Source organism: Lissotriton vulgaris, chromosome 6, assembly GCF_964263255.1.
Source record: "Lissotriton vulgaris chromosome 6, aLisVul1.2, whole genome shotgun sequence".
Taxonomy (NCBI): domain Eukaryota; kingdom Metazoa; phylum Chordata; class Amphibia; order Caudata; family Salamandridae; genus Lissotriton; species Lissotriton vulgaris.
In genome coordinates this window covers 502,728,356-502,753,431 of record NC_141694.1, presented here as the reverse complement: position 1 = coordinate 502,753,431, position 25,076 = coordinate 502,728,356, and the positions used below count along the sequence as shown (strand labels likewise).

At 41.3% G+C, this 25,076-nt stretch overlaps 1 protein-coding gene across 1 annotated transcript in view; it reads left to right on the top strand.

The window, feature by feature from the left end:
- Nucleotides 1–25,076, top strand: part of LOC147707494 (CD109 antigen-like) — a 502,391-nt gene that overhangs the window by 290,674 nt on the left and 186,641 nt on the right. The window contains exon 15 of the mRNA XM_086926510.1: nt 3,414–3,554. Coding sequence (XP_086782636.1) covers nt 3,414–3,554 — 141 coding nt within the window. The remainder of the gene's footprint in view (nt 1–3,413; nt 3,555–25,076) is intronic.

The window sequence follows — 25,076 nt, the reverse complement described above, 5'->3', positions numbered from 1 at the left end:
AGGGCACTATGAGACAGGGGAAGGGTTCCTATAATGTGTGGGTGAGGAGGAAGTTTCGGCGTGAGTAGTCACATTGGAAATGTGTTTTTTGCCTGTGGAGATGTTATTTGAAGGGAGGGAGCGGTATAGTAAATTGGAGCTGCAGTAATGGGTTCCAGGTGGTTTCTGGCCCTTGTTGGAAAAGCTTGTGGATTCTGCCTATTCTCTTTGGGTGGGACGGATGAGTTTCTCTTGCATGATGAGAAGCATTTGGAAGTGTCTGTCTGTATTCTGAATCAGAAGAACTTTAGACATTTGTACGTGCAGGATCTGGAGACAGCATGGGTCTCTTCTTTCAACATAAATAGCGCAGGAAATGTGGTCTTACCTAGTGTCATAGCATTAGGTAATTGGCACTTAGGTACTCTTTATTGATGCCAGTGAGTCAGTCAGGAGAAATAGACTGTATTTCCTTTTAATTCACAAATCAGACATGCTTTATGACTTGTTTTACAACCTGGGTTAAAAAGCTGCTATTGGTAAATGAAAGGTTAAGAAGCACAACTTGTATTAGGACGGCGTGCCATACTGAAAAATCCTGGTATAAACAAAACACAGTCAAACATTTCTTTGGCAATGTGAACAAAACATATTTGCTATTTTTATATGGTTGAATAGTGAAGGCAATTCTCATAAAGCTTCAAAGAACTTAATGTACATTTCTACATTGGTGTTGGGCGGTACCTGGTTTTCCTATGGTAAAGGCTGCATCTAAAATGCTTTAGTTCTGTCAGAGAGTAAGAATGGAATCTTGGATAGAGAGTTGCACCCTGTTTCAGAGATTCTCAGAGTCCTGAACCATGTTATTTGGCAGCTAATGCGCAATGTAATTTGAAACTTCAAGCAATGTGCAGGAGAATATAATCTGAGGTAACTGGAAAGTGACCACTTCTTACTGGGAATCAAAAGAGAATGCCCAATTTGTTGAAAAAAAGATCCTTTAAGTGATGAAAAAACGTATGGACTCGGGTGGTTTCTCCGTTAGGGCTCTGGGGCTGGACCCCACTGAAATTCCTACGTTTACCTCAAAAAATAATAAATAGATCGATTTATTTAGAGATGCAATCGAATCTCTAAACAAATGGAGGCATTTAAGTGTGTGCTGTCTGTCCCAGGTTGCCTGCACCGCCTCACTCAGGAGACGGAAGCCAGGCTGCAAATCAACTTTCTGCAATGAGATACACAAAACAGGGCTTACTTTTCTATAGCCCTTCATAGCCATTGTAGTCTATGGTAGTATACTCTGTAGGCCAATGATGCTGTCAGAATCATGGTTTTCGGACATCTGAGTCTGCATCCCTGTGTGAGAACAGACATTCATCATTCACAGGCATACATCTCACCCTTTCCCATTCGTCACATAGTAGGACTGGATGCAAGCACATGTGATGTGGCTCCTTGTCCTCAGTAATAGCAAGTATTATAATGCTAATCTTGTTTTATATATATTGTGCCGAGACACCTGGAACGCTAACCTCTCCCACCGTGACACCCCAGGCCCTGGCTGCAGGTCACTGCCCCTTCAAAAGTCAAGCTGCTGTTTTTTTCCCCCGCAAAATTGATCCAAAAGATCAACAGGGTATTTGTTGATCCAAATATCTGAGTCAAGCACAAAGAGAGAAATGTGTGCTTATAGTAAAGACAATTACATTTATTTTTATATATATAGCGCAAATATGACGCGTAAGGGTATCAGAGCACTGTACTAAGAAGCAGATAAGATTGGCAAGTAAAGGCGTACATAATAAACATAAGGTAAGTTAACAAGCACAGGTACAATAAGAGCAAACCAAACATGTGGTACATGTAAATTAACACAAATTGCATCATTGCATGAGATACCCATGTTGTCGACAAGAAACAAAAGTAAGTTATGTTGTTGTAGTCAGGTCGATTGTTGCAACTGGTTATTCAGGAGTAACCCTTTGACTTGTTACATGACTTATGGCGTTAAAACTGGCCCTATCTTCATGCCCTTAACATTTATACCAAAAACATGAATTGATGTACCAACAGTGAATGTTAAAAATGTTAAGGTAATGCATGACAGCAATTTAGTTCCTCTTTTATTTCACTTAACCTTGCATCCCCCAAGAGTGTTAGCTATTTCATCATGTTGCGTTTCTGTATTTTTTATGCAGCTTATTACTCTTGTTTAGTGCATGGGTTGAGCCGGATGTTTATAGAGGGTTTTGAATGAGAGCTCGGCGGTAAAGGCAAAGCAAAGTGCCTGTTAGTAGGTTGTCCCTCTGCCGAGCACACAGAACATTGATCATGTATTCCAGTTGAAATTAACATTCTATGTAAATGTGTGTGAGGTGGGTATACAGATGTCAAAATATTTACAAGGCCAAAGTAAAAGAAAATAAAGTGTCAAATTTGAATGAGTGTAGTATATGTTTGGGGGTGGTGAAGTGACAGAGATGCAAGGTGTGTATTCGTTGGGAGAATAAAAAGAGGGCGCTGAAGACGAAAGGAATGAGGTTGAAGATGTGAAGATGGAGAGTTGTGCTGAGAAAAAGGGCATACATATCTAACTAAAGCACACATAACTGAAGGCCAATACTCCTTCTAGAGGAGGCCTCAATAATATTTAAGTCACAGTCTCAAAATTTCAGAATTGAAACATTTCCCATGTTAATTAGTTATATCAAAGCATTGTGGTTAGTCATGTATCTTAAACAGCTAACAGCAACTGACAAAGCCAGTAGAGCTGGAAGGGTTTATGTGTATGCCAGTTGTTCTGTTATATATCTGGATGAAATAACATTTCAGAAAGAAACCAAAATACCGGTCAGGTGGCTCACTATGGGAATTACAGAAATGTATTTTCCATTTTCCATTTTAGAGAGCCCCCACATTTTTTATCCCATTGAAAGACCTGTCTTCACATATTTCTAGATGACTGATTGCAACCAGCAGCTGTGGGTGATTCCCGAAGCCTGGTTAGATTTTTTTTTTCCGAAGTCGATACTGCATGCAGTGCAAGAAACTGGGCAAGCACACACTTTAAAAGGCCTGAACTTGTTCTGCTGTACAATATGGATATTACAGTAACTGTCGAACATATTAATGCAGTAAGATATGAGGCAGTTTTTAATGTGTTTAATATTTCAAAACTATTCGTTCCCACTGCTTTATAAACATTCCTTTATCACTAAATTCATTTGCTTTAAAATGCACCATTTGCCAATCTTTTTTCAATAAATAAAATCTGTACTCCATATTTGTCAATTCAACTTGTATGTCTTGCCACTTTTAAATGTCACCAGCCGCCACTGCATGGACTTTGTGCAAATTCACTTGATCTTTGATGACATGATGAGAAATGATATGTGATGACACTCATACTTAGTATGTATTTTATCCAATAGGTTGCTTTATCTTGGAGTAAAGCACAGGCAAAACCAGCTGAAAATGTGTCACTGAGCATCACTGTAACAGAGCCTGGGTCGTTAGTTGGACTAAGAGTGGGCGAGAAAGGTGCAGATGGAGACTGGATTACAGAATCTCAGGTCAGTGTTTTTAAAAAAACAAGATAATTTGGTTGTTCAATGGATTGTGAAACTAAAGTATTAGCCACAAACCTTTAGGAAGTGGATTCTCGTCATTGTAAATCATGTTTTTGCCAATATTGTAGGCTGAAACATTTTCAATGTACAAAATATTTGACCTGTATTCCTAGGGCATGTTTTATTCTTCCTGAAACGTTTGTTTTGACTCTCAATACATGCCCACCACTTCATTAGATCGAAATGCTCCTTGACATTTGTACGTCATTCTTTTTTGACTTTATTCACTGGGCATAGGTTGTAAAAGTCTAAAATCTACTCCAGTCATGTTCTGGGGAGTAGCTATCAATAGTGCAGTGGCAGCCGGGTTGAAGTATCGTGAATCGGCAACTGGACCCCACTCATGGCTGTTTTACTACCCAACTGCAGGGGGCCTTATGTATCAAGCAAAATTGCATTCGCAAACGCCGAAATTCGCATGAATCTCTGCATTTGCGAATGCAATTTTGCCAAATGGTATGTATTAAGGCAAAATAAGGAATCGCAAAATTTGCGATTCCTTATTTTGAAATTGCATTTAAGGAATCGCAAATTTTGCGATTCCTTAAATGCAATTTAAGAAGCACCAAAAAAGTGCAATTTGGCCTTAAGGAATCGCAAATTACCACCAACTTCAAGTTGGTGGTAATTTGCGATTTCTTTGAAAAATGCACTTTTTTTTCATTTTTTAAAGTGCAATGTGAAGCACATACATGCCCTTAGGGCATGTATGTGCGCCACATGTGCACCCATGCTTATTTCAGGGGTGCATCAGGGTGTCCTTTTGACACCCCTGCACCCTTGAAATTATTCTCAATTTGCGATTCTCAAATGAATGTGAAAGTATTCCTTAATTGCGATTCGCAATTTGCTAATCGCAATTAAGGAATATTAAGAAATCGTTATAAAATTGTGATTTTTTTTACATACATCCCTATTTGCAATTCTCAAATAGCGATTTATAATAAATCGCTATTTGAGAATCGCAAATCAGGATGTTGATATATAGGGCCCTAATTTCCTTGCATTGCAAAATCTCTGAACTTTATGACATCAACCGTAATGAAAATCTCAGAAGTACTCTCTGTAATCTAAGACGGTCTTAGAGTGATTTCCAAGAGTCGTTCTGTTAGAACTGGGTGTAGTGTAGTTCCTATATTTCCAATAGGCTCTGCACAACGGAATAGTATATCCGATAGATATGGCGTAGGACTTAGGTCAGTAGGTCTCTATCGAATATACATTCAAGGCATAGCTTCCCTACACTGTATGTTGTTACTATTTCTGGATGCTGTCTTTGAAAATATGTTGGATTTGGCCTATTGAATTTGAATCCCTGTGTTTTGTTCAGTAACCTATCTTGACAGTTGTTTGTGTCTGTGGGCCAGATTAACCATTTATTCCAATCTGGATCTGTTCTGTTGTGATGCAAAATAGTATGTACGTCGACCTCCCCCTCTGAAGTGTTATCACTAACTTGTGTAGGTGTAGGTATGGACGGTTTGTTTAGATCTTTTATCTTGGCTAACCCAAGACAAGATGTCTGTTGGACAGTGTCATTCAGAAACATAATTTGCTCAGGGATGATACAGGCTCTAAATAAAGCTTCTATCCCCTGCACTTGCCAATCTTTTGTGCCCCAAACAGTTTTTGTCTCAATGTTGTTCTTTCCAAAAGTCGGAACCTAGTGTAGATAGCTGAGCATAAAAGGCTGCAGAATAAATTTATTTGGTATTTGTCAACATACTTTTCAATCCTGTCTTGTTAACATTTTTTAACAAATTATACCACAGAAAGAGGGTCCCAGAGAATATTTAATGACCTGCCAATACAACTACTAACGTTTTTTAACCCCTTCGCAGCTCGGAAAATTCCCATGCTGTGCTGGGGGGCGGGGTGGGGGGAGCACGCACAGCGCCCCTGTGCTCATGACGAGGTCAACTCGTCATGAGCCACGTTGGTCGTGTGCTCATGACGAGCTTAGCTCGTCATGACCACACCCGTTTCTTTAGAACGTTCGCACAGCAGGGGAATTAGCCCAGCGTGCGAGCGTTCTAAAGGTCATGACGAGCTCGTCATGAGCACACGAGCTCGTCATGAGATTCGAAGGGGTTAAGTAAAATGAATCTGGATTGGATACATTAAAACCTGAAAAGTATGGAAATTTTCGATTAAATGTTTTTGAGCTACCCTTTGGTGGCATAGGACAATGTTCCCATTGGTTATACTTCAATACAGTTTAAGGGTTTGCAGATTTGTGCAAGAAATGATTACCATAATGATTATAACAATACATTTGTTCATAATCTGATGAACCTTCTAAGTATTCATGATTTGTAAATTCAGCAGACATTTCTATGTCTGACATCATATTATTAACAGTCTGAAAGTCCCAATCATCAGAAAAGGTACTAGATGAAACAAAGTCATTTAATGAAATCTTGAACTGGTTTGGAATCTTCAACAGCTCCGCAGGGCCAAAAGTGACATAATCAGTTCTGTCCCAAGCCATACCCCCAGGTATAGGAACGGTTGTGATGTTCACTGATGACAAGTCTCTTTTGTTCATGATGAGATGATTTGTGTGACTTGAGGAGTACGTTGATGTTCTTACTGGCTGTGTCCATTTTGACATATCTTCCATTTATCAGCATTCCCAAAGTTATTACCAGAGTCAACCAAAGTAGAAGAAAAAGCACATCCAACACAATCCAAAGTTCAATCCATGGTGAAACCAGATAAGTCTTTTCCAGGTGATGAAAAAGTTCTGTTGCTTGTTCTTTAAAAGTTATTTTTACGGGAGTTGTTTCAGGCTCACTGGGTTCCTCGGAAAACGTATCAAAGTTAATGAAATAGCCAGAGGCAGGTCTGTCAATTGTTGGGATTGCATCAGGATTCGTTGACATCGCTGGAACCACAGGATCACTTGTTACATTTGTGTAGTCAGATGCTACTTCTTTGTAGACAGACGTTTCTTGACAAACTGTTATTTGGGTTTCAAGAGAAACAAGTTCCATAGCTTTGTTGCTTAGTACTTCATTTCGCACTGCAGCTTCTTCAAATGTGATGAGTCTCTCAGTTTGAACCTCTTGGATAATAGCCAGAGCTGGGCATCTGCTACATTGGTGGAGTCCACTTGGCCTACTGCTTATGATCAGCCACATCAGGTGGTTTGACCAGGTCGATGGTCACAAACCTGTTCTCCTTTTTACCAGCAAGGGACGGTAGTAATATTGTTCTTGATCCGTTGATTGCTAAGACAGGTACTTTTTGTCTGTAAGAAGGCCCAAATTCCTTCCTGTCCGCGATCTTTTCTCTGACTAGATTACCAAGCTTTGGGATCCAGACAGGCCTTGCTGGCACGGTCGGTTTCTCTTCAGTGGTGATTGGCTTCAGAAACACGTTACTTTGCTTCGTTCTGATCTCATTTAAGTCCTGTAAAACAGCCAAACGGTCTTTGATATCAAAGGGTTTTTGGTCAACCACGGAAGTCTGACAATCAAGGTCCGCTACTATCATTCTGGTCCCAAAAACGACTTCATATGGAGTGATACCCCCTAGAGAACCTCTTGGCAAATTGGTAAGACTACGTTGGACACTTATTAGATGTTTGACCCACCCGTCACCCGAACCTAATACCCTAGCTATTATAGATTGCTTTATGTCCCGTTTTTCTCTCTCCAATACTGAATTTCCCTCAGGATGGAATGGACTAAAATACCTCAATGCAACGCCCAGATTGGCCATGGCCTCCTTGTAAGCTTGAGAGCTAAACGCAGGACCCTGGTCAGAATGTAGCTTGCCGACTGCGTATGTGCCGATAAAGACTCGCAAATCTTTTATAACAGTTCGAGCTTCAGCCGAGCGCTGAGGCCACATCCAAATGAACCTTGATTTAATAGTTGTGGGACCGCATTTGTCCACAAGGACGTCTGCGCGTAGAAAGTTTAATGCTGTCTAAGAATGGTGTCTGTACTGGGCTGACTATGTTATAGTCAGGTATCTGGCGGCGTTCTTTGCTGCGATCTCTATTGCAGTCTATGCAGTCAATGACAAACATATGAATGTGAGCATTCATTCCTGGCCACCAGTAGGTCTCTTTAACAGTTAATATTGTTTTAGAGATCCCTTGATGTATCAGACCCTCTCCCAAATGTGCTTCGTATATCAAAGCTAATCTACGTTTCCTGTTTGGAATCACTCTACCCCCTTACTCCAGGTATTCAAGCAAAAGGAACAGAGTATGCATCAATTATATATGAATATTCGAGTGGAAACTTATTCGGTAACGCTGCACCGCTGCCTTTGCTTGTGGCATCGACAGCTAGCATTATTTTGCTGTCTATTTTCGTTTTTGAACGAGTGATTGCAGCTACGGAAGCCGTTTGCCACATGAATTCCCTGCAATGTGAACGCCATCACGTTGATGACTCAGTGTATGTATCATGTGAGTGTTTTGTAGTCCTTGTCGTAACTGAACTACTTGTTCTCAAAGCAACTTATGCTTGATCGTGCCACCTTTTGCATCTTTGTAACCTTTTTGAATCCAGTTCTGCAAGTATTCATTGTAAGATTGAACACAATAATACGAATTGCACACTATGAGTGCGGGGAATTCGCGGTCGTATTCTCAAGCGCCATCTTGAATGCTTGTAGTTCAGCTCACTGAGCTGTACAATCTCCTAGAGATTGAGTTTTAGTGACCATTGGTCGGAATTTGCCATCTCGCCAACAACCTTTAACGATTACGCACTATATGCTTGTTTACCCCCCGTAGCGGGCTGTGCTAATACAACAGTATAAATTATGCATTCATACTGCTCTAGAGGCAGAATTTCAGTAGGCAGAGGACATTCTTGTTCATATTGTAGAAATTCTTGTGTTTTCAGATATGGATCAAAAACATATTCAATGTCTGTTGCAGCAAGAGAATTAACCCATTGTATCCATCTCGGATGTAAAGCTTTATCATTCGGAATGCTCGCTTTCGTTACTGCTTCTAAAGCAGGTACAGGTGTAACAACCATAATGCCTTACCTTGTGCGAGGGCTCTCTCTTTTTCTACAGCAGTCTGAACCGCTGTCAGAATTTTTTCTGTTGAAGTAAACTTCATTTCTGCTTGTGTATACAAGTGTGATTTGTAAGCTTTTGGTACTTTTTCACCTTCGTTAAAAGTTAAGTACGTGAATCCGCATCATCCTGGAATGATTCGGATCACTACGAGTGTTTGCAAATGTTTAGTTGCTAACATGTCTGTTTGTAATGAACACAAATATTCAGTGTGTTTTTGTGTTCAATTAACAGTTTTAAATCAGGTTTGATTAATTCGTAGAGAGGTTTAACCCTTTCTGCGTAATTTAGAATGTATGTTCTTCCGAAATTTAGGAAACCTAGAATTGACTGTAAGTTGTTCTGCGTTTTTGGAGGTTCGAGCAGCGCACACTTTTCTAAAAAGTTGTCTGCCAAGCTTTTGCCTTCCCTTAACTTCTAGCGGATCGCCACGGATGCTGCTCCATCTTTAATATTAGCTAATATTATTGTTGAAACCTGTTTGAAATCTTTCAGTATTGTCATACCTAGATTTATAGCGGGCTCTGCACCGTATTCATTTTGAATCTGTTTCAGGATGTCTGGTATTACCAGCATAGACGGAACAACATGTGTTTTAGTGTAAATTGCAGCAAAGACTGTACCCCAAGTGTCGCAGTCCTCTAGATGTGGTGCGTTCCCCATTGGTAAACAGATAGTTAAAATTCTGTGTTTCTAATGAGGGGTAGTATTGCTTTGAAATACTGCTTTGATTTGAGTAATTTTTTGAGCTATCCAGAATGGAATTTGTTTCCGTTTTGCAGGTAATTTACGAACGACTGAATGTAAAGTCTGTGGTGTAATTTTATATGTGATCCCCTGGTGAGGGGGGTGTTGTGGAATCATTTTTGCCGGCTGGACTGTAAAAGTACGCATGACATATTGAACCAATTGTCTATAGATTTTGATTAGCTCTTTGAGTTGAGCTCGTAGTTCCACATCTGACATTTCATTAATTTCAGCTTGTGGTGTATAGCTGGCTAAGACCAGCCATGTTGCTCCTGGTCTACCTAGGGGACCGAGCCTGGTAATATGATTTATATGTTTTAGCGCGCCTTTAAACCAGAGCGCATGCTCCTGGTATGTTAGTGGAATTTCAATATCCTTGAAAGGAATGTATTCCATTGATGGTTTATCTTCTTTATAGAAGTGAAACACATTTGTTCTTGGATCTGCTTCAGGGAAGACTATCTATGAATAGAATACCTCTGTCTGGTGATATTCATGTGTCTCTATCACAAAAACTGCCCTACCACCTTTTGCTGATAGGCCATTTTTTTATAAGTTTTATAGTGATGGTTCTCCTTAAATTTGGAGTAATAATTATAGCATCCTTGTTGGTTTCTTTGAAACCTGTTATATTAAAAGCTGCTGGATCAGCCACAGCTCTACCGTTCTCGGTGCTGTTGTAGCTTCTGGCATTTTATTGACTGAAAGTTTGCAAAGCAAGTTTCAAGGAAACAAAGATAAGGTGCACAATATTTTGGAACACTGTATCCTTCAACGTTGAATAAACCAAAAAGCTAATACATGAGATTTTTTGTCCTACTCAGCTATGGCGGATATTATCCCGCTCCACACTCCAGACGTCTATTGGAGTATTATGGAAAAAGGGGTCTCTGAGAAAAGCATGACTGAATTACTTTAGTATCTAGCGGTAAATGAGTGCCGTCCCAAACGTTGGACGCCATGTAGTGTTGTTCCTATATTCCCAATAGGCTCTGCTCATTGGGATAGTATATCCTATAGATATAAAGTAGGACTTAGGTCAGGAGGTCTCTATCGAATATACTAAACTTAATAGTGAGTGCCAGCTAGCTCAGAGGTCACTAGAAACTTTCTCGAATACACAAGGTGGGATTAGTTTCTGACAACCACATAAAAATGGCAACTTTGTTTCCCTAGGACTAGAATAACTATCTTCAGAGTCATGGAAACAATAGATAAGTATGTCACTCAGTCAATCGAGCATGCTTTGTTTCCACAGAGTTTTGCCCAGAAATAGAGAGACGGGCGTTTCAATAAAAAGGGTTTATTGAACAGTCTTCTTTCTCATGAAAGAGAGGTGAACTGCTACAATAGTTAGGCAGAATGCAAAGTATAATGCATACAATGTAAACAGTAATATGAAATAATACTGTAAGAGCATTGTATGGTTTCTAAGCTTATAAAAATACATACATAAATAACACAGGCTAAAATACTCAACTGGTGCTTCTAAAATACGCCTACCACCAATGTATCTAACCTAAGTCTAGTACGAGGGAGGAAGTAAGTATGGCCTGTAGCATAGGTTTAGTTTTGCCAAGATTCTACCAAAGGTTTCTCTAGGTTCTAATCAGCTCCATACCTTAGAATGAAGGAGGTCTGGTATCTCTGTGTCGGGACTTGATTTCCCAACACCCTGCAAGTGGAGTCAGAAACACTGGAGCTGGAATCTCGGCAGAGGAGGGCAGCTTTCTGATCAGTGCGTCAGCTGGAGAGTCGGCTTCCTTCGGCACTTGCTGTAGCGAGCTGCGTTGGGCAAGTAGGTCGTCGAACTGCACCGAACCACCGTGCTTTGCTATAGCAAGTGAATGTATATTTATACCTTGAAGGTATTTAGGAATGCCATATTTGACATAAAGTCGGGCATATGAATGTCATGAATGAACCCCTAAGGAATAGATGTTCATTGTAAACTAACTGAGTTCTTGGAGAAATCAATATTCAAGCAAGGGGAAGACCCTAACGGCTTAAGCTGGTTTTCCAAGAAATCGTTGTGACGTTTGGAGATTGGATGGAAGGAGCCATGCCTGTATTTGGGCTGCATGGGCTATGCCTAAATAAGGGCTTAATTTTTATGCCTATATAAGGGCATGAATCGGGAAAATCCATTCGGAATCTAAAACGCCATACAACATGGGGGGTTCTAATTGGCAGGGGTAATGACCTTTGCCCAAGTAAGGACCCTTGATTCTATTCAGGGCAAGGGGGATTCACACTCTAGATAACCTCTGCTCACCCCCTTGGTAGCCTGGCACGAGCAGACAGGCTTATCCTTAAGGCAGTGTGTAAAGTATTTGTACTCAAAATACACAGTAATATAGTGATAACACCACAAAGTGACACCACAGCAGTTTAGAAAAATAAAGTATCTTTATCTAAAGTCAACAAGACCAAAATGACAAAAATCCAACACACATGTAGTAAAATGGCACTCAAAAACTGTTTTTTCCAAAATGAAGCTTGTAGAAAACAAATAGCTCCACCTGTTATGATGTTGTGACACCAATAAATTCAAAGTACGGCACCAAGTGTGAGGTGCGTTGTGTCGGGCATGGAGTCACACAGACCTCCAAACAAACAGTACCTTGGAAAATGAAGTCTATGACCATGCCCACCTCATTGAGGGCCCGATGTAGGTAATCCCAGATTACCGATTCTTAAATACCGAATCATACCGATTCGGTATTTAAGAACAGGCAAATGGGATGTAGGTAATTTTACTGAAAAAATTACTGAATCGGTAAGTTTCGGTAATTACCGAATCGGTATTTATCGATTCGGTAATTGACATTCATTGCTATGGGCCTGGAGGCCCATAGGAATGAATGTCAATTACCGAATCGGTAAATACCGATTTGGTAATTGGGGGAAATATTGAAGGGTGGCAGGGTGTCACTTTGACACCCTGTTGCACCTCTCAATTGTGTATGGGTGCACATGTTTTTTTTTTTATTTTTTATAACCTCATATTGCGGTAAGAATGTGAATAATAAGGTGTTCGGGGGAATTGACGGTCTGTTCGAATTATATGCCTTCACTGCCCCAGAACTCTGTTAAGTATCCCAAGGGGAGTTTCCCAGCTTTTTCTCAAGACCCGTCAAACTTCACCATTTCACCTTTATCCAACACAATAATTCCAAGGATCTGTGATGAGCTAGCCCTAGAGCTACTCGGCAGAAATCCATTTCTGCCAGGAGATTATTGTCTCCGCTTTAATCATTGGTAAACAAAAAAAAAAAAGGGAAAAAAAAAAAAAAGAAAAAAGAAGAAAAAAAAAGAAAAAAAGAGAAGCACTGATCAAGACACAAGAATGAGGGTCTTGATGATTACTCAGGTGTAAAAAAATTTACCCATATATCCCAATACTGCATTCTTTTTATATTATTCCCTTTCCTATCCAGCCTGCATACCCTGATTACAGAGTTTAACCAGTCCTCATATGTTGGAGGTGTCGGTTTTATCCAGTTTATACAGATCTCTCTACGTGCCAATAATATCAGTGTAAACATTAGCTTTTCCTGAGGTTTACTTAATCTAATGGTGTTTGAAGCGATCCCGAAAATAATTAAAGAGGTACTTACAGTTACTGGGGTTCTCATTAGAGCCGAGAGTGTCTTACCAATTTCTTGCCAAAATTGCGCAAGCCCCGGGCAATGTTGAAACATATGGGTATCATCTGCCTTTTCTTCGCCACATTTACTGCAGGCCTTTATTGATGCGCCTTTGAACCTTGATAATCTCTTTGGAGTCCAATACGCTCTATGTATTGAGAACAGATGATTTCTTTTTAGAGCAGCGGGTTTTACACACTCCCAACATAGTTCAGAGGATTTTTTCCACATCATCTTCAAATCTATTTCTTCGTTGGTAAACTCTCTTCTCCATATTTTTTCCGATATTGATTGATCTTCTTCTCCAGCTTCAATTAACGCCCAATACCATTTTGATATTTCTTTTGTTATTATGGCTTCCTTTGTCATTTCCTTTTCAAAGTTTCCTGGGTCTGTTGTTTCTCTCGGGATAGCATTAGCCCAACTCTTCAGTTGGAAATATTTAAACTTCGACACTTTCCCTTCCGTTATTGTATGTAGATATTCCCATGATATTAATTCATTTTCACATAAAAGTTGACCCCATTTTTCAAAACCTAGCTGTCTAATTACACTGGATAATGCGTCTTTGAGGCATTCTGGTGTTCCAGGTGAGTCCCAAATTGGGGCCATATTGCTGTAATATGGGATCCTCAAAATACTTCTAAATTGCGTCCATAGTTTGACCGCATTAGTTAATAGCTTCAATTTTACTTTCTTAAAAAATTTTGGATGGCCAAATTTGAAAAGGAAATAGTCTTCTCCATTTGTGATATGTTGAAGGAAACTTGGGAAATTACTGTGTTTCATTAGTAACGTTCTGAAATTTTTAAACTGAAAAGCCCTGCAATACTCAATAATGTCTGGACTTGCAATGCCCCCTTGATTCTTCCTTCTCCTGAGTTTGTTCCAAGCAATTCTTGTGCTTTTTTTCGACCAAATAAAACTGGATAATTCTCCTTGTATTTTCTTTAGGGCAGCTTTATTAAACTCCAACGGAATTGTATTAAAAAGGTATGTAAATTTGGGGATGATGGTCATTTTTACTGCGTTTGATTTACCCAAAAAGTTTAGTGGTAGACCAGACCATGTTTTAAGAAGACTTCTCATTTCTTTTGCTACTATATTTAAATTTAGTTGGGGAATTTTATTCAGATCTTCAGTTAGCATAATCCCTAAGTATCTTATTTTTTCCTTTGAGAAGGTAGGTTTTGTCGTACAGTTCCAACTCATTGCCTCTGTTTTATTAATATTTATTGAGTAGCCTGAGACCCTGCCAAAGTTATCCATTAATTCCTTAATTGGTAATTCTGAGTTATTGTAGTTATCTGTGAACACCATAAGGTCATCTGCATATAAGGCCACTTTTTTTTCCCAATTTTTGTATTTAAAAGGTGTTATTTTAATATGGTTTCTAATTGAGCAAGCTAACGGTTCAATATATAAATTGAAAAGTAGTGGCGACAAGGGGCAGCCTTGCCTCGTACCCCTCTGAATAGTGATGTTACTTGTCAAACTCCCGTTCACTAATATATTTGCTCTAGGGTTTGAGTAAATTTCCTTCACCATGTGACTAAAATTACTTCCCAAGTTATTTTTTTCTATGACATTGTTTAAAAATTGCCAGTTTACGCGATCAAAGGCTTTTGCCGCATCATAAGTGATGATCATGAGGGGTAACTGTTCTGATATAGCTACATCTATTGTCGCAATTAATTCATGTGTTATTTCTTGAATTTGTCTGCCCTTTATGAAACCCTTCTGGTCCCGATCGATCAAGTTCGGCATTAGCTTTGATAATCTTTTTTCTATTATGTTCATAAATAATTTATAGTCACAATTCAGTAGAGATATTGGTCTGTAAGACTCACAGGTTTTTGGATTTTTCCCCGGTTTTAATATGAGACTTATTGTGGCGTCATTCCATGAATCAGGGATTTTTTCATGCTCCATGTATATCTTATTCATGACTTTTGTCAAGTGCTCAGTTAAAGGTTCTATTAAAGCAATGTAGAATTCATTGGGTAGGGCATCAGGACCTGCCGCTTTACCCTTCTTTAGGCTTCCTATTGCAGATCTAACTTCTTCAGATGTTATATCGATATTTAAGGAAACGATTTCCTCTTCTGTTAGATTTGGCATTATTATTCCTTCTAGATATTCCTTAATTGACTCAGTTGATGGATTTATATCCTCTTTATATATTGTTGAAAAGAAATCTGCACATTCTTGTCTAATTTCAGAGTCGTCTTCACATAATGCTGATTGGTCTTTGGTATACACGGATAGTATAGTATTCCTTGTCTGGTCTGTTTTCAACTTCCACGCTAGCATTTTCCCGCATCCTTCCCCATATTCGTGTTTAGCCAATTTACTGTTCTCCCATTTCTCTTGTACTATATTCTCCAAGTAATCTGTTAGGGTCTCTTTTAACTTACATAGCCTCTCAGTTAGTTTTTCTTTAGAAGTTGGTGAAGGGCTGACTAAGTAAGTGTCCTCTTATCACTGCTTTGTACGTGTCCCATTTAATTCTTTCAGAGGATTCTTCACCATTATCTGCAAAGTAATTAGTTGTCGATCTTAGCAGTTGAACCACACTTTCATCCGTTGTTAGGATTGACCGATCCAGGGTCCATCGGTGTTAGACTTTGTGTAAATAAGATTTTTAATTGGACAGCCGAATGATCCGATAAGTGAGCTGGATGATGCTCGATGCTTTTAACCTTATCTCGAAGTGAGTTGCTTATTAAGAAAAAATCTATCCTGGATTTATGTCCTAATTTTTTATTGTGGAATGTAAACGGATATGTTTTTTCCCCTTTTTGTTTCTACATGTCGTCCATGTTTAGATCTCTTTTGAAAATCCCCAACCATTCCCTCATCTTCGGTGAATTCCTTTGTTTAGACGGAGGTTGCCTATCTACGGTCGGGTCTAATATTATATTATAGTCTCCTCCTAAGATTACTGGGACAGTGGATGTTATTAATTCTGAGTATAATTTCTTAAGTGTCGCCGGGTCGTCAATATTTGGGCCATAATATCCTGCTATCATAAGTGTGGAGCCTAATATTCTAATTTTGGCCATTGCCCATCTTCCCTTTTTATCAACCTCTTCTGATTCCAGTTTAGCATTCAGTGATTTTTTTATGATAATTGCTACTCCTTTTATATTGCAGTCTTGTGAAGTATGAGTGCTTGAGCCAATCCAGTGTAAGTTTTTCACAATTTGAGACCACTCTGATTTTATTAAGTGAGTTTCTTGAAGAATAATTATCTCACTTTCTACCTCTTTCAAATACTCCAAAATTCTTCTTCTTCTCTTGGGAGTCCTCAAACCGTTAACATTCCATCTTTTTATCGTCTTTTCTTTTGCCATTCCGTTTTTGTAAAGAAAAATTTAGTTGAAAGATTGAAAAAATTAAAGAGAAAAAAAGGACCATCTTGTCCCCATTGAAAACCTTTGTTTACCAAATTTGAGGTTATTTTTTTTGTTTTTTTCCCTATTTTGCTCCCCACCCACTTATGGTTATATCTTACATGTTTACTGTACAGTGTAATCAAATCGTCCCACCCTGAGGAAGCCTCCCTTCTTCTTTCAGGTGGTATTTTCCACCCTTTTCGGGCTCCGCTGCGCCAGCCTTTTTATTGAATAATAAGTGGTTGTTATGCCTTCGCTTTCCCCTTTCATTTAACTGTTTGGCTTTTAAATCAGTTTCGTCTTTTGCTAACCAAAGAGTTATTTCAGTTTCTCCTACCATTTCATTAAACTTGATTCATCTTGTCAATTTCAATTTGATCTTTTATCAGCTGGATGAGGTTTTCTACCTCTTTTGGCTCTCTTAAGTTGTGCATTTTGTTTCTCCACATTATTCTTAAGGCAGCTGGGAATTTCAGTTGAACATTTGCCCCCAGACTTTTTAATTCTTGCATGTATTGCCCCAGCTCCCATTGTCTGTCTTGTGTGGCTTTACATATATCAGACCTGACGCGAAATGACCAGTTATCTTTGTTAAAAGATCCGTTTTTTAGTCCCTCATTGAGTAATCTTTCTTTCAGAGAATAAGTCCTGAAATTTATTCGTATTTTCCTTGGGGCTTTACGATCTTTACTTTTTCTGAAAGGATCCCTATGTACCCGCTGAATATCTGTTGATAGCTCACAGTCCTTTACCCAGGGAAAGAACTCCTCTAGCAGAGATATAACATATGCTTTTATATCTGATCCTTCCAGGTTTTCAGGAATGTTCAGTAGTCTGAGGTTATTGCGTCTTCCTTGATTTTCCAAGGACTCAAGTTTTTCTTTGATGGCTCTCTCACTATCTCTTATCTGTCGTATTTCTCTTTGGTTTGCATCTACTTTTTTAGTTAAGGAGCCAATCTCATTTTCCACAGCCGTTACTCGTACTCCTAAATCGTTTAATTTCTGGTCAAGGTTTTCGACTACTTCTTGAATTTTAGTTTGATTCCCTTCTGATATTGAGAATTTCTCTCTCATCTCTCCCAGGATTTTGTCCATCATTTTGTCTAAGCGAGCTCCCATTAAATCTTCCATCTTACTTGCAACCGTATGATCCATATCCTGTTCCATGTCTCGCTCCCCTGGCAGAGATTCATGCAAATCACCATCCATCTCTTTTTCAACTTGTAGCCCAGTTGCTCCCCCTTGCTGTTCTTGTGGGGTTATATCAGATTCAGTTTCTTTGCCTTTAGGTTGTGTCACTGAATTACTCATTGTTGTTTTTAGCGTTGGTTGGTGTAGTGTCTGTGGTAATTCAACTGAGATTAGGGGGACTTTACGCTGTATGATCTCCTCCTCCTCTTCTCCTTCCGTGCTTACCTCTAAGTACTCTAAAGCAGGTATCTCTTCTTCCTCGTCTTCACCAATGCGTTTTTTACCCTTGCTACCAGCTTCACATATGGTCGACGTGGCTGAGGAGGATGTGAATATTAAACTATTCTCTGCTATAGTCCCCACGGTGGGCTGTCCGCCTCGTATCTGCAGTACTTGTTGCACTTTAAAATATGATCTTAGAGATGGAGTGATTTTAACTGTTTTCCCACTGGCTTTCGTTTTTGAGACTCTACCTTTAATACTTTCTGATAGTACATCCAGTCGCGGTAGATTTCTCTTCTTTGTGCTTCTTGGGGTGATATTCTTTTTCTTCTCGACTAGCGAAATATTTTGTTTAGGTAAATTACGACTTCTTAGAGAATAGACTGATCTTCCAGTCACCTTTTCTTTTTTGTCCGGTGAATCTGGGAGTATTGTTTTTTCTACCAGTGTCTTTTTTGACCTAGTGGTGTAGGGCAAAGCGGGGGTAAATTCTTGTATATTTTTTGCCCCCAGTTCTTGTACACCGCCTTCCTCCACAGGGCTATGTTCTACGGCGTTCTGGTAATGCTGCTTGTTTTTCTCCTCCCCTTGCGAGGTAGAATATGGTAAATTAAGTACAGTCGAAATTTTGTCCTCAGAAACAGCCAATTTTCCCTTTCTAATCATCAAGTAACAGTCATCTGATATTTGTGGGTCTTTTTGGTGTTTCTGGTTTTTATTCGATTTCACGCTTATTTTCACGTTTAGGAAGTGCTGAGGATTTGCTTTACTAGCTTTATTACAGTAATGGTGATTTATAATGTTTGAAATGTCACTTTCACTTCCTTGTGCAGTACTATTGTTCTCACCTTCTTCGTGACAGAATGTTTTCAGGCTGCCTCCGAAAGCAACGCTGTTGACCTCGCTGACTCTGTTTCCTATCCCCCGGAAGAGGAAAGTGATTCCTCCCAGTGCCCTTCTGCGGCACCGAGCGGCGTTTCTCGCTCTCACCCAGAGCTCCGTCACCGCTGCCTGGGCGCCGTGCTCACCCTGCGCTCCTCGCTCCAGCATACGGTTTCCTTCGACTGCAGCCCCCCCCCCCGGTGACCGTCAAGCTGTGCTCCGCACCGCCGTGTCTCGGTGATTTCTCGGTGAGTCAGTTTTTCCTTACGCGACTCTCGGAGGTGAACACTTTTTAGCTACTGCTGCTAAGGTGATTACTTCGGGAGAAATGCTTCTTTTCTGTCGGCTAATTAAATGTAGTGAGCGAGTTATAACATATCGGGTAACAGGGACTAGCGGTTATGTAGCCCTCACCTTAGTTAGGTCGTTTAATGATTATAGAGCCGGTCATCCATATCTTTGGAGAAGTGTAGGCATCAGTTAGCAGCGCTGGCGACTCGGGAGCTCGCGACCGGACATCTTAGTCGGCCGCCATCTTCCCCGCCTGGAGGCCCATAGGAATGAATGTCAATTACCGAATCGGTAAATACCGATTTGGTAATTGGGGGAAATATTGAAGGGTGGCAGGGTGTCACTTTGACACCCTGTTGCACCCCTCAATTGTGTATGGGTGCACATGTTGCAGACATACATGCCCTAAGGGCATGTATGTCTGCAACATGGCACTGTTGGAAAAGCAAAAAAATGCTTTTTCAAGGGTTTTCATTATTTACCCCAACTTCTAGTTGGTGGTAAATAACGAATCCTTTACTGAGGAATGCACTAACTTGAGGGCTTCTTACATCCTGGATTTGGTATTTTACCGAATTGGTATGTTAAGAATTCAGTATTTTACCGAATCCTTATAATTAGCGATTCAGTAAAATACCGAATCTTTAGAAATTGCCACCGACATCCGGAAAGCCCAATACTAGTCGGTAACGGTCGAAATTCGGTAATTTCGGCCGTTACCGACCGGTATTTGGCTACCTACATCGGGCCCTAAATCTCAGAACGCTCTTCTCTGTTATCCACAGAATCAACGCAGATGTCCCAGCCGCTGCAATCCTATTAGATGTGGAAAAAGCTTTTGATTCCTTAGAATGGCCCTTTCTCATCTCGGTTATGTGCCGCATGGGCATGCCCTTGGGATTTATAGCCACCACTGCATTGCTAAACATCCGGCCCACGGTGAGACTTCGATTGAACAGCACGCTATCCTGACCCTTTTCACTCTCACGTGGCACACAACAAGGCTACCCACTGCCCATTTCCAGGAACAACATATGCATAGAGGCGTGCAATTCAACACCGGTCCCCTTCTGTTTTCGCTCTATGCAGATGACACCGTTCTGTATGTTAGAGATCCACAGGTAAATATGGAGCTTCTCATTAGAGAAATACTCAGATTTGGCTGCTTTTCAGGCCTAGGCATAAACTGGCACTAGTCGGTGATCTTCCCTTTAACAACAAGTACAGTTCTGTGGGAATGCAAATTTCCTCTTGACTGGTGCAAGAACTCGGTTAAATATCTGGGCATTCATATCCACCTGGACTCTGCCCAGATCCTCTGCTTGAATTATGGACAAGCAGTCTGCACCCTAGCAGCACAAGTGGAAAGGGGGCTACGCTTACCGCTGTCAATTGCCGGTAGAGTTGCGATACTTAAGATGGTAGTGCTCCTGAAATTTTTGTATTTTTTTAACAATATTCCCATACCCCTCACAAATGTTTTTTTTTAAACATTGTGCACACACCTCATCAGGCTGGTTTGGGGAGGCAAGCAAGCGCCCGTCCCTTCCGTATGACATTGGGGATATGGCGTCCTGGGTCCCCTTTTTTTAGTATTTGGTGGCCCAGTGCTGCTCTGCCTATGCATGGTTCCATCCTAATGGCAGGACCCCATTTCTGGGCCTGGAGGCTGACTTTGTTCTGCCGGAACGGCTGTCCACTGTCCTGCCCAAGGGCTTTCCCAGAGACCGTAATGACATACAGACAGTCTCCACCACCTGTTGGGCTTGGGATAGGCTAAAGCGGCTCTCTGGTGCCACCGCATTATATTCCTCTGCACTGCCCCTGCCCAATGCCCCCTGGCTGCCAATAAAGGGAGAAAAACTGGTCCAACGTACCTTAGCCAAATTCGAAATCACTAAGCATGGGCGGAAAATCCGTTCCGCTCGTGGATTTTGCGGATTTTCGGTAAATTCGCAATCCGCGAGATTCGCGAATTTCCCGCAAAATCCGCGAGCTGAACGGATTGGGTCAAAAGTTCAAGCTGACTTTTGTAACTCTTTTAGAATGGCGCCGGCAAGCTGCCAGAGCCATTCTAAAATAGTTACAAAAGTCAGCTTCAACAGGAAGCTCTAATAGATAAAGAAAAGCAGGTGCTCGAGTTGAAGCTCAAATTCAGTTACACAATCATTAATCACCCCGAACTTGGGGTGATTAATGATTGTGTAACTTAATTTGACCTTCAACTCGAGCACCTGCTTTACTTTATCTATTAGTGCTTCCTGTTGAAGCTCTTTGTTGCTATTTTAGAATGGCGCTGGCAGCTTGCCGGCGCCATTCTAAGTGGGGCTGAGGGCAAAAGGGCAAAAGGGCACAAAAGTGGGACAGAGGGCAGAAGGGGACAAAAAATGAGTGGGGCAGAGGGCAGAAGGGCACAGAAACGAGTGGTACAGAGGGCAGAAGGGCATAATAAACCAGAGGGTGGCAGTGATTAACCAGGCAAAAAAAAAACCTGCGAACACTCAAAGCGCCCCGCGAACACCCGCAAACACGCAAAGCGCCCTGCGAACACCCACGAACATGCAAAAATAAACAAATCCGCAAATTCGCACGAATTCGCGAATTTTGCGGATCGCAAATTCGCAAATCCGCAAATTCGCGGATCCCGAATTCGCTAAATTCGCCCATGCTTAGAAATCACCAAAATGAGAGATTAATACCTGGAGGGGCATATCTTCTCAGTGTCGGGCAATGCCCATTTCCAAGATGTCTCCTTCATGGACAGTTTCGTTCTAGGCCAAATCCGTTCGGCTCTGCGCGACACACTGCCTAATTATTCAATTGTACCTGACCACACCTCATATGGACATGTCCTAAACTGCAGGGCCACTGGGAGGAGGTACACAGTACATTAGGAACCATGACTAACTTGACCCTTATTCCTACACCGGAAATGGCTTTACTATGCTATACAGTTAACTTCCCCAGAAAAGGTCAGAAGATTTGCATCCCTCGATCTGCGGCTGGCCAAAAGGGAAATTGCTATACTGTGGGGCCGTAGGTCGGTTCCTACTCTGCAGTGTTGGTTACTCAGCCTTGCCTACTGTAATACTAACTGTGAGGTTTATGCAAGCATTATGCCTGCACATCCTGCCCTAACACATATGGGTCCCCTATTGATCCTATGTAGAGACTTTACGGCAGACCACAAACGCCCAACTGGAACGAGGCATAGTCCCGGAGGGTGTGGGGTTAGAGCTACCAATGGATTCTAGAGCTACCCATTTGTCCATCCAATCTATACACTGTTTGGCTTTTTCTGTATGATAGGTCCGGGGATCCAGGGCTGTTGCGATTTCCGAAGAGAGACTAAAGGGTGAAATGGGAGCAAATGAGGGGATTGTGATTATAATGGTCTGCAACGTCTGATACTCTGATGCCCATTGTTTTGATATCTTCCAGTACTTCAATCTGCTGTCCATATTCTTAACTTTAGGATGCTGTATTTGACAGTGAACCATCATTCCTGTATATTTTGATATGTGAGAAAATGAAAAAAAAGTTTTTAAAAAAAGTGTATTTCCATGCCTGGTGTCGTGGAGGTGAGGCGTTGGTGCTGAGGTCGAGGCCGGCTCCCTGGCTGCCACGGGGGAGGCGAGGCATCGTGACTGGGAGGTGGCGGCGTGTCAAATCCAGGACAGGGGAAGTGGGTTGCATTGGCAGTGAGGGGGTCGGTTCCGGTGAGGCAATACCAAGTCGGCGAGTGTGTGAAATCACCCTTGGCAGTTATCAGTGGCGCGATAACAGGATGGAAACACTGGCTGTGATGGAGTGGGTGCCAACACTGGCGTCAGGAATGACGATAACGGCAAGCATCGAAGGGTGTCAGAGCTGTGGCGCAGACCAGGGGGTGGGTTGTGTACTTCACAAACGGTGCCCCTGGCCTCGGTGCAGGTCATCGCATCACCGCATCGCTGACGGCGTCGAAGATGGCTTTTCTTGCTTCTCTTAGCTTTCTTCTAGCTGCCAACAGCACAAACAACCTCCAGAGGTCTGACACTGGAGCAGGCACCTCTTAGCAGTTTATAACTCTCAGCAGTAGAGTTCAGGGCAGCTGGGGGTGAAGTCTTTGTGTCCTGGAGACTTCAGAACAGGAGGCCAGCACACACAAGCCCTTGGAGATTCTTCTTCAAGCAGGTTTCTCAGCAAAGTTCCAGTCTTTGTCCTTTCCTTGGCAGAAGCAGCAAAGGCAGGCCAACCCCACAGAGCAAAGAGGCCGTACTCCTCCTCACAGCTCTCCAGCTCTTCTCCTTGGCAAAGGTTCCTCTTGAGTCCAGAAGTGATCTAAAATTCTGGGGTTTTAGGTCTATTTTCTTCTTTGAGCCCAGTCCAAACCAGTTATGTCCTCACTGGTGCAGTATTACCACATGGGGTGAAGACAGAATTGTGCAAGCGAGACAGGTCCTATTTAGGTGCAAGGGAAACTCCTCCCATTACTCTAAATGCAGCCATGGTCTATTCAACTCAGCTCTGAGTCAATCAGGACAGGCCAGGCACACCTCAACCCCCCAATGGCTGTCTACAGTGACTGCACATCTCCAGCCCCTGTCTCTCCAAAACCAGACAGTCAATATGCAACGAGGCAGAGGCACACAGAATGGTTAAACAAGAAAATGCCTACTTTCTAAAAGTGGCATTTTCAAACACACAATTTAAAAACCATCTTTATTAAACCATGTGTTATTAAATTCAGAGAGCCTAAACTTTATTCCTCCATCTTGTCCCCATGGAACGTTATACTTGTAAGATGTTACAAACTATCTCCCATGCTATTCTATGGGACAGATAGCCTTTCAATAGTGGAAAAACGAATTTGGAGTTATTTTACTATCAGGACGTCACACACCACAGTACAGGTCCTTCCTTTCACATACACTGCATCTTGCCCATGGGTGTACCATGGGCCTACCTTAGGGGTGTCTTACATGTACGAAAAGGGATGGTTAGGGCCTGGCAAGTGGGTGCCCTTGCCAGGTCAACATGCAGTTACAAACTGCATGCAGACACTGCAGTGGTAGGTCTGAAACACATTTACAGGGCTAGCCTGGTGAGTGGCACAACCAGTGATGCAAACCCACTCATAGCATTTGATTTACAGGCCTTGGCACACTTAGTGCACTTTACTAGGGACTTACCAATAATTCAAACATGCCAGTCGTGGATAACCATTTATAACAGTTTACACAGAGTGCATATGCACTTTAGCACTGATCAGCGGTGGTAAAGTCCCCATTGTTCTGAAGCCAACAAATATAGGTCACGAAAAATAGGAGGAAGAAGCAAAAAGTTTGGGGATAACCCTGAAAAAAGGGCCATTTCCAGCAGCTTCAATTTGTAAAATGTATTCATGTGGAATTTCCAAAAGATGAAAAATTCTGAATCACTAATTGTTAACATGTGCATATGCACACATTTCTTTTCAGGGAACGTATTTTGCATTGTGTAAAACCCCCTCACCCTGTACTCTCTCGAAATATTGGATTGTTACCATCACTGTCCCATCACAGGAAAGCAATTCCTCCGGCATTTCACAGGAGCGGATTTCCCAGAACCTCCTGGGTGGAAATTGTCACCAAAATATTTCAGTTCTCAGAGTTCTGCCCCTGATGTGAATTATAATTTAAGAAAATCTACAATGCCGAATAAATATTCCTATTCAGAAAGGCAATTTAAGACTAAAATTCCAACAAATGTGATTTTGTGAATCGGAAAATGAATTTCTCTTTCACTTTTCCAATGCTTGAAATTCGGACGTATTTTCCTGCATGTGTCTTTGATCATTGCAGTCCTTCTCTGCCGTTTGGCTAGGTTTGCTCTTTAGAAGCAATGAATGCATACGTAAAAGCAAATACATGAATATCTACATTGCAAGTTGTCGATTAGCACTACAGTATTACATGATTACCAATAAACTGAGACTTGGTGTTTGGCAGCAGAAAGCTCAGAGTTGCTAGTGGTGGCTGAAGGGCATAAGTAACCCAAGTTCCTCTTAAG